The following is a 16,815-nucleotide window of genomic DNA, read 5'->3' on the forward strand; positions in this document are numbered from 1 at the left end:
AGTGAGTGACTAGTAGGAGCAGGCTGGATGGACCGTGAGAGGATGTGCTCATGGACACCCTATAACGTGCCACTTTTTACACATATTGGAAGTATTTTTTAAATGATGCTTAGAGGTCAAAGAGTGTTTGTTTTAAGTAAGTAAATATTGTGAGCTTGCCCAATTTGTGCTATTTTTGAGTGTTACCCGATCAGTGTTGTCGGTACACCTAAGCATGTAAGTATGTCTGCATAGAAATAAAAGGTTTTGTTGTTGTTTAGGGGTGAGAGATAAGTGCATTGTTTTGCTTCCTATCTTGGCAATTGTTCTTGCTACATGAAAGTTTAGAATGGGAGCAGTTAATCCCTTTTAAAATACGCAGTATGCCACCTCTTGGGATAATATGACTTCTGACCTTTTGTACCTGAGCTAAATGTTTAGGGGCCAAATGGTATCAAGTCATTGGAGGAAAGCTAAGTGAAGGTTTCAGAGTATGACTCGCTTAGTGGATGGTAATTATTAATTAAGCATTTTTGTACTTTATTTGTGGGCTTTTTGTTTGTTTCCTACTTTAGCCTTTCCTCACTTCTAAGGGCGTATGATGGCCGTAAGGCAGTTTGGTTGACCCATATACCTTTGTCTGTCTTCTTTATATGAAAATGTCACATGGTTACACAGCCTGCTTCCTACTTCTTTAACTATGGACCCTTAGCAAGGCATTTTCCTTCTCTGAGTTTCCTGTATGTGCAAGTACCACTTGGTTCTGAGTATTGGGTAGCAAATAGTGTGAGTTTGGATAGCAAGGAATTTATTTAAAATCAAATTGATTCAGTTCCTGAGTTTAAAGAGGAGAATTTGGATGTTGAGAGTTTGGATAGCAATGAACAATTGTGTATGAATCCAGTTTGTATGCACTGAGAAAAGCTGTACACAGAAGTGCAATACTTTAGACCGAAAGTTGGAAGAGACTTTAAAAGATCATTTACCCAACCCCCTATTAGATCTTTTCTAAAACAAACTGGTTCTCTAGTTTGTGGATGCTGGAAGTGGTAAGAAGCTAACTACATTATGTGTCACTTCGATCTGTTGTTCTAAGTGCTAAGGAGATAGATGCTGGGCAGTAGGAGGAACCACAAAGAAAACGGGAATGGTTGAAAGTTTGTCTTGCGAAATTAAAAAAAGACTGTAATTGGATGGATGAAAAAGGAACTTCATTCTAGAAGAATGATGTTCAGTGGATTGTTAATGTTGTAATTGATGCTCGTGTTTAATTCTCTCATCTCCAGTTGTCTCTGTTGCTTCTGAAGGTACCAGTTAGAGCATAAGGACCTTCTAAGAGAACAAACTAGATTATTTCTTTTCCTGGGTGTGGCTGAGGACAGCGGTGTCCTCGCCCACTGTTCCCTGCTCCTGGTACACTGCCCTCTAGTCTTTGTCATGTGAAACAGAACAGACTTTCCCGGGAACTGGGAGTGGCGGTGGTGTCCTCCTTGTCGCCCTTGCCCGCCAGTCTGGGTGCACGCGTCTCTCTCTGTGGCACAGAATCGTGTGCGTAATGGGTACATAATAGTTAGCGGTGATGGTAATGCTCCTTTGAAGGTTAAGGTAGAAGTTGGGAAGGGAAGTTAAACCTAAAATCTTATTTTAAAAAAAATAATCTAGGCAATATTTTCCAATAAGTGTATTTAGTCTTTGTTGAGATGAAGAATTATGCAGGTAGACTTTCACAGCGTAAAGCGAGAATCTCCTTAGGTGTGGAGTGTTGGCATGGCTTCTCCTTTGTATAAATAAGCAGTGCTTGTAACTCTGACTGGCTCTTGGTTAATTTGTCAGTGAAAAGCGGTACTGCATGCGAAGTCTATAGACTCATTTTTGAGAATTGTATGTTTAACCGTAGCCTAGTCAGTTACAGCTCAGTTAAGTGTTCCCCTTTAGTTAGAGGACCAGAGACAGTGAAACAGAGACAAAGCACTCTCTGTTGATGTCTCAGGGCCCCTCTCACCCCAGATGCTCTGCAATTTCTGATCTGCAGGGTCTTTCTGTTGAAGTGAATATAGGTACCAGTTACTTCGTACCTACCATAGAACACCAATTAAAAATCTCTGCTCTCTCAGTTCTTATCATGAGAGTTCTGAATGGTCGTCTTGGATTTAAAAAAAAAAAAAGCCTATAAGCACACTTTAAAAAGAATGCCGTTAGCTGTAATAAGAATTCAGGTTTTTGATAGGAAGGCAATCTTACATTATTTTTTGGCTATCTGAAATAATGCACCTAGTAGCAAGTCTTCACTATATATATATATGTGTGTGTGTGTGTATATATATATATGTTGATTCATAAGCTAATGAGAATAATTTCTTTTTAGGGTCCTGACGAAGAAGCTGTTGTGGATCTTGGCAAAACCAGCTCAACGGTGAACACCAAGTTTGAGAAGGAAGAACTAGAAAGTAAGTGTGCTTGCAGGCTAAGCTCCGAATGAATGTGAGCATCTTCTGACTTTTACCTGGTACTGTTGATCTGTTGTTGTGAGGTAGAGTGTACATTGAGAGGGGTGCTCAGTTCTGTTTTCTAAATGTAATTTAAAGATTAATACAGCAAACACTCATGTAACCACTACCTACATCTGCAAATAGAGCATTCCCTGATGATTTACTCTTTGTTGAAAGTATTGGCACAGCATAGATTATATTACACAGACTTCACTAATGGTTACCATTAGTTAACTTGAAAAGTCGAAATGCCACGGTTACAAAATCAGTTAATACTTTTATTTATTTTTCATTTCTAGCAGGTTGGGTAATTTGTATTATGAGCAAACTAGAGTACCAGACTAATAAAAGGCACAGTTATCACTAGTTGGCATCTAAATGCTCATTTTATAGGTCTGTTACATCAGCCTTTTAAAATGCTATAACAACCTCAGCGTAAACTGAGTAAATGAATTATTTTCCAGTCAGGAGTAAATGAATTATTTGCCAGTCTTTCTTCCCTAAGCAGAAAGAAGTGGTTTCTTTTCTTTTTTTCCCCTCCATTTTCTTCTGAAATAAATTTAGGTTTACAGAAGAGTTACAAAGATAGTACGGAGTGTTCTTGTGTACTCTTTGTCCAGCTTTTTCTGTTAACGTTTTACGTAACCAGCATAAATTTAAGAAAATGAAGAAGTTAACATTGTTGCAAGTCTATCAACTGAACTACAGATTTTATTCAGATTTCACGTTTTCCCACTGCTGTCCTCTTTCTGTTCCAGGATCCAGTTGAACAGTTTAGGGTCCCATAGTACATTTAGTTGTCACGTCTCCTTAATCTCATCTAATTTCTCACAGTTCCTTTGTCTTTCCTTGTTTTTCATGACTTTTACTTTTTTGAAGAGTAGCGGTTAGATACTTTATAGAATGTCTTTAAGTTGGGTTTGTCGCATGTTAGCATATGAATAGACCAAGATTATGGATGTTTGGGAGACATACCACGGAAGTGACGAGCTGGAGCTCTTCTCAGTGTATGGTACCTGTGGACATGGGATATCAACATGACTTATTGTTGGTGATGTTGACCTTGAAGACTTGGTTAAGGTGGTGTTCATGGCAAAAGCTGTGGTAGACTAATTTTTGGGTCTTTTTGAGAACACATTGTTAAGTTAAACTGTTCTGTGAAGACTAGTATCACGTGGGGCCATTAATCTGGTGCTTGTAAAAAGGAAATGGAAAGAGGCACAAGTGTTCTTCACATTTACCTTCTGAAATGGAAAAAAACCAACAACTTCTGTTTCTTAAATTCAGCTTTTAAAGTCTAGACTTATTAGGGTTTCTAGAAAGAACCTAAGTTACCTTGAAGGTTGTGGTTAGATTCTGTGAATTACAGGGACTATGGAAGTTAAAACTTTTAGCAGTAATTTTATTAGTTCAGATGTATGGTGTTACATTTATTCCATCACTTAACCACTTAATGTCATCCCTCAAATATATGTGACCTAGAACATAAAGAGAGACACTTGGCTATGCTCCTTGGCTTCCCTCAGTTACCCCAAGGCCCCCGAACTTTGCATGCTTTGTACGTATCTAAATTTCAGTATCAAGATTGAGGGAGAGATTAAGTTTCTCTCAGAGTTTGACTAAATAGGCCTTTGATGAAATAAAATAAAGGAGAAAGAAAAATGAAAGAAAAATTATAACAGAGAACACTCAGGGGGCAATAATAAAAATAGAAAAAAACCCCCATAAGGCTTGCGCTTTCAATCTTTGGATTCTAGGATATTTTCATTTATTTTATCTAAATTGCAAACTCAAAAATAAATTCTTTCTTTCTAAATTGCTAACTCATAATTTTTTTTGTGTGTGCATTGGGACTTGTGTGCCAAAACCCATTAGTACTAATTGGGGCAGCAACTTTATGATTCCCAGTCCACAGTGATGAGAATTTGACTCTTTAATTTCCACTTTTCTGTGTTCAGAAGAAAATAGTTTCACTAAAATAAAATTGTAAGATGACAGAATTTTGTTACAGTTTTTTTCCCACTTTTCCTGAGATATAATTCACATAAGATTCACCAGTTTAAAGCATATGATTTATTGTTTTTTGGTGTATTCACTGTGTTGTGCAACCATCACAACTCTCTAGTTCCAGAATTTTTCCATCATTACAAAAGGAAACCCTTTATAATTGGTTTTTAAGTTTGGGATTTTCCAGTAAAATATTTTCAAATAGTCGATATTTAATTTCTACAGTTCTTTATCTAGTGCTTACCATAAAGTAGGTAGAGTAGTGGGTACTGAGGGATGTTTAAACAATTTTAATTTAATATGTTTCTGTAGGTCTAGTATCTTTTAGTTTAAAAGGTGATTGTTTGCTTTACTGACATTAATATATTAATATATTGACATTAATATATTAATACCCTGAAACAAGAAGTCACAGTATCTTTTTTCAGCCTTAGCTGAGAATATGTGTGTTGGGCAACTCAAATTTTTTGCTGCTCTGTGCATGTTTATAAATGACTGTGAAGTCTTCATGAGTTGGGGTTACAAATACATTTTATCGAGTTGGCAAATTTGCAAACGCAGAATCCATGAATAATCAGGATTGACTGTACTTCCAAATCTCATCTAAAGATGAAGATCTTGAATTTCTTGAGGCATCTATTTTCTAGCCATCTTACAGAATTTGTTTGGAAAGTAACGCCATTACCTTTCATATTTCAGCATATTACTTTTTTATGTTACTTTTTGTACGTAAAGGCAAAAAGCAGCTCTCTATGCTAGATGGTTTTTGCAAGTTGTAAATTGGTTAAACTTGTAGTTCATGACCCAGTCACTCAATACAGTGATAGGAACCTCATGAAAACTATTTAAGAAATCAGTTTCATGCTTCTTAGTATTTGACACTATGCTATTAGCTGCCTAGCTCCCTGTTTCAGTTTTATTTAGTGGGCAAGGGCAGAGATCGCCTTTCAAAACCATTTTGTTGGTCAGAATAGAAACTAAGGATAATGCAACATCAGCAGTAGCCCTTTCTATTCTAAAAGTATATGGTAACCATACTGTATTGCTTTGTTTTCCCAATCTCATAATTTCCACCCCTTAATTGGAGTATTTGGACCATTTACATTTAATGTAGCCCTTAGTCATTTGGACCTTGATGACTTGAGATTTTCAAAACTTTAAGAAATTAGTAAATATTTATGAATATCCATTTGTAAATATTTATTATAAAGTATTTGATTATCATTAAAGCATATCTCTTAAGGACTTCTACTAACTGGGCTGGCCATAAATGTAGATGGAATAAATTTATGTGTACACAGTATGATTTTAGGAGGGCCAAGTCTTTATAGACTTGCAAACTAATGATTACACAAGTAACCTGTGTATCTGGTGTATTTATCAGTCAGTGGTATTAGCCCTTGTACCATTTTGTGTAGTGCTCTGTAAAATAGGACACTAGCTTTGTCAACTATACAAATTTATATGTAATTCTCTTTTATCAAAGTAAATTTTGGTATACTTTTGTGCATATCACTTTTTTTCCCTTTTGGAAAACCAGTAATACGTTTTTTGAACCTTTTGCTAGGTCACCGAGCTGTATATATTGGTGTTCACGTCCCATTTAGTAAAGAGAGTCGTCGACGTCATAGGCATCGTGGACATAAGCATCACCACCGGAGAAGAAAAGATAAAGAATCAGATAAGGAAGATGGACGGGAATCTCCTTCCTATGGTAAAAGAAAACAGTGGTTCTACATTATCACTTCAAAGTTCTTTACTGGGAAGCTCTTTTTTTTAAAATTAAAAAAAATGAATATATTTTCTTTTTAAAATTATATGTCTGCAATAATTTAGGTACATATGCATTGAAGAAACTAATTGAAGTAAGAATATTTTTTTCTGAAAGAAAAATACTTAGCTTATAGGTTAAGATCTACATGGGATAAACGAGAAAAGTAAGGGGCTTTGTTTTCATTGTATTTCAGCCTTGGGAATTGTGAAAGTTGCGTTTTGGCACTTAATCTTCAATTTAGTAGGGTTTTACTTACCTTTATTATATGCTTTATTATTTACATGGGCAACGAACAAATATATGGAATTCTCAGGCTCCTGAAAGAGATTGAATATTTTGTTTTATTTTTAAACATTTTGGCCAGAAGATCGTATCCACTAGTTGGATTACTTGGTTATCTAAGCAAAAAAGAATGCTCCGATTGGATAGTTGGTTTCTAGAAGGACAGAATATTTGTTTGAAAGTAGAGAAATACAGAAGTACCAATAGACAGAGGAAATCAGAAAAAAAAAAAAAGCATAAAGTTGAGGAAAGAGAATGTAATCTGATAATAAATATTGATAGTGATGATTTAAGTGGCCCTGAGAGGTGGGAAAGGTAAGCTGCACTTGGTTGGCATATAGGGAGTCATTGGTTTTGTTTTTTTAGGACAACATGGGCCCACGTGGCCCTCTTTATACGAGTGTGTGTGTACATTCCAGCAAAGCTCTGTGAGTTGCACCCCTATAGGCACTCGTGCTATGGTAAAGGAATGTTTTTGTGACGAGGTAAAGAGGGAAAGAATTACTGTGTATAATACAGCTACGATATGAACGTAAGAAAGAAAATACCGATGGCCTAGTAAAACAATAAGTGCCAATTCTGCACTAAGCATTGGACCAAGCAAGCCCTTGACATACCCTTTTTTGTTTTCGCTTCTCTGCAATTTTCAAAAGATGATGGATACTATTGTTTTTATTGTATAGATGGAGAAACTTTAGCTTAGACAGGCAAAAACATGGGCTTAACAACCTCTATTAAAAGAAACTGATAGTCTGATAAAATGTTGAGTGGTCATAGAGCTAACCAAAGGTCATATAGCTAGGAAAGGAAAAAGATCACTAGTGAACTTTCATGATATGAGGTAATTTAGAAGTATTTTGCGGTTCCATAGAAGGTATCCATCCAGTTTGGGATATCTTAGACTATCCCATGAGTGGATCAGCATGTTCCTGTAATTCATACTGAATCAAAAAGGTGCACGATATATTTTTTTATTCTCATCGAAGGATATTTTTTCCATTGCTTTTCAGAGAGAGAGGAGAGGGGTGGGGAGAGAGAGAGAGAGACTGGGAGAGACAGGAAGAGGGAGAGAGAAAGATTGATGTGGGAAAGACACATTGATTGGTTGCCTCCAGCACTGGCCCCGACCAGGGGCAGGATTGAGCCTGCAGCCAAGGTACGTGCCCTTGGCTGGAATCGAACCCGGGACCCTTCAGCCCATAGGCCAACGCTCTAACCACTGAGCCAAACCTGCTAGGGCAAGGCACACAATATTTTTATAGAAATACTATTGACTCGACTGTAAGTAAGTGTGTTTATATGTTCACTTGGGTAGGTGAAGCTAAGTTATGATATTTGAAGTCTAAATATAGTGGCTTAAAAATAAATTTGGTGGAGGAAATATTTGTGACTTTTAAATGGAAGAAGTTTCCCTAGAAAAGTCTTATGCCACTGAAGTTGGTTTATTTTGGTTTTAACTGCTGCCAATATGTATCCTAGAAATTGCTATGAATGAAGTCCCTTCATTCTTTCCGCCGCCCTCTAAAAAAGAGATTATAAAGGACTTTTGCTTCTGGACATGATGGAATAAGAGGAATTGAATTTGCCCTCCCATTTTAAACAGAAACATGGATAAAATGTACAAAACAGTAATTTTTAGACATTGGACAACAGGCAGCCACGGGCCTCTGACCTGCGAAAGAGAGCAAGTTAGATGAGTAACAGGGTTGCCTGAACTTACTGCCTAGAGACAGTTTCCGGGCCGCAGCACAGGGAGGGGAGCCTGAGCCGAGCCCAGCAGGCCCTCGGAGTTGAGGTGACAGCGACTGGGATTTGGGGAGGCCAAAGAAGCTAGAATTTGAGGTGGAAAGTCCCAGAAAGCAGAGAGCTACACACAGTGAGTTCCAAAGGTCTGAAGAAGAGTCCTTTTGAACCTTTGGTTGGGGTACTGGTCTGGGCCAAAGGAAACTCCCTGAGGCCTGGGAAATACCAGCAGAAAGCAGCAGGCAAAACAATGTCTGGAATTCACACGAGGCTGAGAATAGGGTGTGTTTCCATCAGTCGGAGTGGCAAGGCCTTGTGCCATACAGGGCATTGGGAAGCGACCGCAGCCTTAATGGCGGGTCTTAATTAGTTTTACATTAGAGTCTACAGTGGATCTGCTCTAAAAATTCTTAAAAACAGGTGTTGAAAGAATTAAACTTCCAAGTATCTGCCTCCCAGAACAGAGTATAACACCACTAAAAGAAGTATCATAAAATCCAGCACCTGACTAATTGTAAAATTTACAATACACGACATTCTCAAATCATATAAAACAAAAAGAAGTGGAAAAATGAGCCACAACCAAGAGAAAAACAGATCAGTAGAAACACCCAGAAATGACAAACCTGATGGAATTAGAAAACAAACATGTTAAAGAAACTACAATAATGTTTAATATAATAATGAACATATAAACTATGTTTACATGTTTAAGAGGTTAGAGGAAAATATGACTGTGATGGGGAGATAAACTGAAAATGTCAGGAAGGCCAGATGGAACCTCTAGAGAATGAAGAGCACAGTTCCAGAAATGAAAAATATACGAGGTAAGGTTCACAGAAAATTGGATGATGTAGGAAAAAAGTTAGTGGTTTTGAAGACATAGTGATAGAAAACTATCCACAATGAAAGAGAAGGGAAAGGACTGAAAATAGAGCATCACTAATTTGTATACTTCTAGTTTGGGTTTTCTCGTAATTTTTGGAATGCTCTTGAGCTTAGCTACATATTAATTACATGTTTATGGATGCTGCTTATTTTTGTGTTTTTTTTTGTTTACATCAGTTAGTTACAGATTAGTTAGTCTTGTTTATTTTTAACATACAATTTTTCTTATACGCCTGTGGGTGTGACCTTTCTGCGTTTTCTTTTTTTTTTTTCTGGATTGTTGCTCTTGTTTCCTTCCAGCATTATAGTATTTTAATAATGAAAGAGTTTTTGATGGAATATATTTATTTATAACCAAAGGATTTCGCTGTCAAAACCACAGTTATCTTTGAGTGAATTGAGAAAAATGTCAAAGGTGTTTAAACTCTCCTCTTGCCCAGACACGCCGTCGCAGAGGGTGCAGTTCATCCTGGGGACAGGCGATGACGACGAGGAGCACATCCCGCACGACCTGTTCACGGAGATGGACGAGCTGTGCTACCGCGACGGGGGCGAGTACGAGTGGAAGGAGACAGCCAGGTGAGGCCGCGGCTTCTCCCTGCGACGGGAACATCAAGTGAACTCGTTGGGTGTCCCGGTGCTTTAGAAGCAGGGAGCACAGGTTTTCCTGGTGCCCGAAAATTATCTTCAGTTTTTTTTCTCTATTCTCAAAATCTGTTTCCTTAAGTAATCCTTACTGCTTCCACATAACACGAAGGGAGTTATGCTACAGATCTTCTTAAGTCCTTAATTAGAGAAACAAGTCTGAAAAACCAAAATCTTGGGTATTTTAAGTTTAAACGGAGGATTAGACGGGCCATAGTTTGTTTCTGTAGACGACTTCTTGTGCTAGGCTAGAAGAGAGGAACTGCAGAGATAACGTGTGGCTAATAGACCATTAGCCTGATTTTATAAAAATGTGTTTGTAGCCAAATTTTGTTTTGGTGGTGGTGATTGTTGTTCCTCTTTATTTTTAATTTTTTTTTTAAAAATATCGTTTTTGATTTCAGAGAGAGGAAAGGAGAGGAGGAGAGAGAGAGATAGAAACATCAGTGATGAGAAAGTCATTGATCAGCTGCCGAGCCCACAACCCGGGCTTGTGCCCTGACCAGGAATCGAACCCTGATCGCCTGGATCCTGGGCCATCGCTCAACCGCTGAGCCATGCCCGGCCGGGCTGTTGTTTCTCTTTAAAAGAACAAATTTACGCTGATCATATTAAAGTAAGCCAGTGAAACTGTCATTCTTTATAAAATATTTCTATGTGTCCCATATTTCAGGTGGCTGAAGTTTGAAGAGGATGTTGAAGATGGTGGTGACCGGTGGAGTAAACCCTACGTGGCAACCCTGTCCTTGCACAGCCTCTTTGAGCTAAGGAGTTGCATCCTAAATGGAACAGTCATGCTGGATATGCGAGCAGGCACTCTAGATGAAATAGCAGGTTAAAGCAAATGGGCGCTTTTATATTTAAGTTGTACTGAAATTAGAGATTCTTAAATCAGGGAAATGAAGCAGAATTTTTAGGCCACCAATTTAGAAGTTATACGCTGAGCTTCCATTCAGTGCGGGGCAGGTCTGAGGAGTAGACCCGTAAATAACACGTTTTGCCTCTGATAAGTTTGGAGTCTGGAAGATTGACTTAGATATAGCTCCAGTGTCAAGGAGAAAGTGACTAGGGCCCTCAGCCAGATATGGAGTCTGTTTTCCGGAAATGCAGAGGAAAGGGCTTTTTGTTTCTTTGTTTTCTGTACCCAGGTATTTGGGGAACACCTACAGAATACATTAGCTGTGCAGCTTATTCGTAGGGTTCGAACACCTGGGCACAGGGAGCAGGTAGTGTAAGAGGAAAGAAACTGTTCTAAGGAGGGTGCAGAGAAGGAAGAAAGGTCCAGAAAGTATAGACAGGTATGAATTTCAGGAAAGGTGGGGTGAGTATACAGATTTCTTGAGTAATAACTGGACACATCTTTGGAAAATAAATTACAGAGGGATCGTTACTAGCCTTGAATTATGGGGTTAAGAAATCAGATTTTATTTGGCAGGCGTTTTGGCTCTTTAGCGATTTTTAGCTTAGAGAGTAGTGTGATCTAACGTGTGCCAGGAAGGTCGTTCTGGCAGGAATACATAGGGGGCTTTGGGGTAGGAAGAGGTCAGAAGCAGGTTAGGCAGGTTGTCCTGTTGGAATAGTCCAGGCGAGAAACGGTGGTGGCCAGAACTGTTGTAGGTAGTAGCAATGGAGATGAGGGATACGGTGGAGATAGAAAGTGGAAAAAGACAGCTCCCCGATAAAGCTGTTTCACCATTAACTGTAATTGCTCAAAACCAACATCAAGTTCAGTGGCAATGGATTTTATAGTGTGACTACCTTTATAGATTGCTCCCACGGGGGGGGAAAAAAAAATCTATAGTGTTTGATCTTCAAGAGAACCATAAATTATTGAGTTTCTCAGGCTAGAAACATTTTGATAGTACCAGATTGTTAGATTTGACCACCGGCTGCAAACCTTTAAAATTATCATAAAAGCCCTACTTTTTGTCTTTATGAAGGAAAATTTGAGTTAGGAATGTTGAAATTTGGACATGTGGGTCTTCCTTTGGCTTTGCAGTTACCACATAATGCAGTGTAACATTTTATTAAACGTTTTGTATAACCCACCGACACTTATGCGGGAGCCTGTAGTCATTGTGTTCATGTTTTGACCTGATAGGTCGATCCCTTCTAGTTTACTTCTGCAGTAATCTTGTAAGTTGAAAGCTTGACACTTTTATCTCTAGTGGCACTACTTAAAAATACTTATATATGCTCTATAAATTAAAAATAGTCCAATCACCACAATAATTTAGAAAATGGCATTGCTGTCCATCGCCCCATTCCCTGCATGGCCCTCGCAGCCACATACATTCATCTTCCTAGAACTTGCTGCTCCATGATGTTCTATCCGTTTGCTCACCAGTGGTTCTGCCTCTGGGAGAGTGAGAGCTGAGCCGACTGCTTAGCCGACTGCTGTGTTCCCAGCACGTGACAGCCACTCAGTAAATACTTAAATGATTAAATGAACATGTCCCAGATATTCATCTACAGTTTTGGGGAAAAGTATGAGGTGTAGCAGTAGAATTTCTTCACTTCTTAGGAATCCAATAGTATTGAATATTCAGTTTAATAGACTTTATTGTATCCATATGTGGAAAGCGCTTTCAACTATAGGGAGGCTATTATTGTGTGACAGTAGCCTCTTTATAGATAATAGTACTTACTAAAGTAAGGGCTCTGCATAATTTGTTCACTTTTGTTGGATAATGTTCATATCTACCTTTATGCATACGCTATTCAGTATTAGAAAGGAATAGTACTTTCCAGAGCTATATAAGAATCTTACTTTCCTAGTACAGTTTCACTTACAGTTTGTTCCATGCTCTGGTCATCCAAGGGTTAGTTAGTTTGCATATTTATTTGTTTATTTCTTCCTCGAATAGATATGGTATTGGACAACATGATAGCCTCTGGCCAATTGGATGAGTCCATCAGAGAGAATGTCAGAGAAGCTCTTCTGAAGAGACATCATCATCAGAACGAGAAAAGATTTGCCAGTCGGATTCCCCTTGTGCGATCTTTTGCAGATATAGGCAAGAAACATTCTGACCCTCACTTGCTTGAAAGGAATGGTGAGATAAGTTGCGGCATCCAATTTTTGCTAACACTTCTATTCTAACAGCATTCCAGTATGTTACAATTAGCATTGGGCGAAAGAAAGATATTTTTTCCAGATGATTACATAGGTCATTTTTTTTCTTTATTATTATTATTTTTTTAAAAATAGTATTATTTGTACATTTAAAAATGTCGTTTCTAAAATGTCTTTCTTTACAACATGACAGAATTATCTGTAGAAATCATTTAGATAAAAAACTTGAAGCCCAGCCAGGCGTGGCTCAGCGGTTGAGCATCGACCTAGGATCCAGGAGATCTCTGTTCGATTCCTGGTCAGAGCACATGCCTGGGTTGCGGGCTCCATCCCGAGTTGGGGGCGTGCAAGAGGCAGCCGATCAATGACTCTCATCATTGATGTTTCTGTCTCTCTCCCTCTCCTTTCCTCTCTCTGAAATCAATAAAGATACATATTAAAAAAAAATCCCCAAAAACTTGGAACAGTCATTCTATTAATATGGCATACTTGAGTATCGGTAATATTTAAACACTATCACTGTATCTAACCCTGAATTACCCCTCCTTCTTGCTTTTTTATTTCTGCTCAAGAATTCTTGTGTAATTGGTTAAAGAGGCGTAAATTATGATCTATAAATTTAGTTTAATCTTTTTAAAATTCTAAATCTTTGTTTGAACCATATTATCTATATTAGAATTAGGTTTTTCCTAATGACTTTTTTTTTTGGGTCTCTTTAATGTACTTTATTTGTTGGGGATAAACAAGCGTTTTGGATTGGTTTGCCCATTTCCCTGCTCTTTATTTATTCATTTGTGAAAGGTTTTTATGATTGTTTCTGTCTTATGCTAGGAGTTACCCAGTTGATGTCTTCCAAACCGTTGAGAATGGTGTAGACCTACGTCTCCACTTGCCACTCGTTCACGGTCTAGCAGTGGGTTAAATGTGGGATGAAGGGAGACAGTGTTTTTTTAGCCATTTACATGGTACTCTGTCTTAGGGCTGGAGCGCTCGGAGGGCCTGCCTCTCCTCTCTTTAAAGCAGGGGATTACATCACTGGGGTTCTATTTTGGCTGTTAAAGAGAGCTGATGACAGCAACTCTGGAAATCCCAGGTGCAAATGCGTTGCTTATGAGGGTCACTGTTTCCTCCAGCAGCTACTGTTACCCAAGACTTATGAGGGTTACAGTGAAGAGGAGTGGGGGGTGGGCCACACTGTCCTTCTGTTCCTGAAATAATAGTACGGCTTTTAAGTGTTCTGCGGGCAAACAGCCGAAGGTGATAGGGTTTAATATATCTAAAGTTGATAGTAATCATCGTTTGAAGGTCAGTGTAAAATACCTGAGTCCGTTTTCTTCTGATCATTTGACCACTAAAAAAAAGGTCTTTTCTTTTTTTTTTAAACTTGATTTTTATTGTTGACACTATCAGAAATGTCCTCATGCCTCCCCGCGTATCTGCCCACCTCCACCCAGCTCCTGTCCCCCAAAATCTTTTAAATCTGTTTTAAATTGTACCTTTGTACAGTTAAGGAAGCTTGAGAATAAAAGGAATCTCTTAGGGTCCTAAGTTCAATTGAAAAGCACCCATCTGTGTCACACGTTGCCTCTCATTTTCATCTGTCATGTATATCTGTGAAACGAGTTCATTTTCCCAAAGAAACCCTGCTAAATCGTAATTTCTCAGAGGCAGTGATTCCAGATTATTCTCCAGTTGTCATTTCGTTCCTTTTAATGATAAGACAGTGGCTGTTTTCCTTTAGCATGGGAATTATGTTACTTCGCTGTATTGTGATTTAACAGTTTTCCTGCATGTAGCTTATTTTTTAACTAAACTGTGATTGTTTGTGGATTGAAGATTAATCATTATTTTTAATATTTCTGGGATCTCTTGAGCATGTAGCTTTGATTACTTAGACTTAGATCATATAGAATCGATTGCTGTATTTCTCGTTTTCCTAAAAATAAAAGGAATTTCATTAAGGTACGCTTCATAGAATAGGTGTTTGAAGTATGAATGGACATCAGCTTTTGAAATATGCAGGACTTACTTTGTTATTGCTGTTGTTAGTGAGAAATACTTTATTCTTATCTAGTTAGATTAAAATTGTACATATTGGTTTAAATTTATCTGCTGTAGCACAAATGGAAGCCTATTTTAGGACATTTATTAATATCTTTAGAGAGATCAAAATATGTATCCTTTAAAATTGACCTTATGTTTTCATTTTAAAAAAATTACTGTAACTTGTGTTAAATTTTTAAATTTTACTTGGGAGCACTATGAATAAGTGATGCACTATTGACTTGATGTTATAAAGATTTAAGTTAGGAATTATCCATAATGTCAATGTGGACTTTTCTGGTGAGATAATTATCTGTAGTGGTTCGGTACAGTGTGGGACAGATACACTAAATATAAGCTCTTAGTGCTGGTAAGTTTTTTTTTTTGGTTCCAATTCTTAGATTTTTGTGTTATGTTCTTAAATATTTGATGTTTACCATTTATTGAAGCAGCAACTTGGCACTGATATTGTTCTTTTTAGAAAAAGCCACACTAGTGGGCATTCTAATTACTAACAATATTGTCCCCCAGCATCTACATTAACATGTTTTTTATTTTTCATTGTTGTTATTATTATTATTATTATTTTTGTGGCTATACCTTCAGGGAACTAATCCCGGCCTAAGCAACTTTTCAGTGACTTCCTAACATTTAAAAACCTGATTTCCATGCTAACCCTGACAGCATGAATGTGAAATGTTGGGGCTTGAAAGCTTGCAGTTTACAGCGTAAAGTGATTTTTCTTGTGTGTTTCTCTTTGCCTTCTGCAGCGAACTTCATCGTTTTTCATTTATTTGTTTTATCTCAGGGGAAGGCCTTTCAGCCTCCCGCCACTCTTTGCGAACAGGCCTGTCTGCCTCAAACCTTTCATTGAGAGGAGAATCGCCTTTATCTCTTCTTCTCAGTCACCTCCTTCCTTCTTCGAGAGCCGGGACCCCTGCAGGCTCGCGCTGTACCACCCCAGTGCCCACCCCTCAGAACAGCCCTCCTTCTAGCCCTAGCATCGGTCGCCCGACCTCCACAAGTGCCCGGCAGAGTCAGCTGCAGGTCCCAGAGCTACTGGTCTCTCCTGCCAGTGACGATATTCCCACAGTAGTAATTCATCCGCCAGAGGAAGACTTAGAAGCACCGCCAGGCCAGGACCAGAAGGAGGAAAATGTTGACATAACTCCAGGCAACTATGCGCAGTCCTCCCCGTGTGGCGCTTCCTGCCTCTGGGCCACTTGCACTTGGAATGCCTGTTAGCACCGAGCTTTAGCAGCATTTGTAGATGATGCTTATACTTTATTTTGACTTCTGCATGGTTTTTTTTGGTTTTGTTTTTTCCTTTAAAATGTATTGTAGAAAAGAATAGACTTCGTTAAAAATTTTAAGTTATCCAAAGACTACAGAGAAGACTACACATAATTTAAGCCCTTTCAGAAATTTTCACTGACATTTTATGGGTCAAGGCATTTGAGTGGTTCAGAAAAACAGAAGTTTTTATACATAGTCTTTTAATTTGCCAAGATTTCTAGAAAAAGGCCGCTTTTCTTGTGCATTCATAAGGTGAATGAACACATTGTATGTTACTTATATTGAGGTGAGGTGCCTTTTATCTGTTGGATCTTTTGTCCAAAGAATGTGGTACATTTTAAGCTTTTTGGCAATGATAGGATCTAATGTTCTTTTTCTCATTTTGTCTCTGAGGAGATTGATGTTTCCTAATGACTGCCTGGAATCATCATTAGTTCAAGATTAGAATTATATTTTGGGATAGATTTTAGTTGTCCTTTATTTAATTAATGTCATGTCTATCTTTAATCCAGATTTACCTGGAACTTTTCAAGACCAGAGTTCTTATAACTGTGGCTGGAGTATAATTTTGTATGTTAATTAGAAAAATTATT

The 16,815-nt window shown here is 38.1% G+C and overlaps 1 protein-coding gene across 1 annotated transcript in view; it reads left to right on the forward strand.

The window, feature by feature from the left end:
- SLC4A7 (solute carrier family 4 member 7) overlaps positions 1-16,815 on the forward strand; it is an 80,922-nt gene that overhangs the window by 26,068 nt on the left and 38,039 nt on the right. Inside the window, exons 2-7 of the mRNA XM_087824910.1 lie at positions 2,345-2,426; positions 6,043-6,189; positions 9,603-9,741; positions 10,481-10,641; positions 12,675-12,863; positions 15,735-16,100. Coding sequence (XP_087681036.1) covers positions 2,345-2,426; positions 6,043-6,189; positions 9,603-9,741; positions 10,481-10,641; positions 12,675-12,863; positions 15,735-16,100 — 1,084 coding nt within the window. The remainder of the gene's footprint in view (positions 1-2,344; positions 2,427-6,042; positions 6,190-9,602; positions 9,742-10,480; positions 10,642-12,674; positions 12,864-15,734; positions 16,101-16,815) is intronic.

The sequence above is a fragment of the Miniopterus natalensis genome, chromosome 15 (assembly GCF_054644295.1).
Source record: "Miniopterus natalensis isolate mMinNat1 chromosome 15, mMinNat1.hap1, whole genome shotgun sequence".
In the NCBI taxonomy this organism is placed as follows: domain Eukaryota; kingdom Metazoa; phylum Chordata; class Mammalia; order Chiroptera; family Miniopteridae; genus Miniopterus; species Miniopterus natalensis.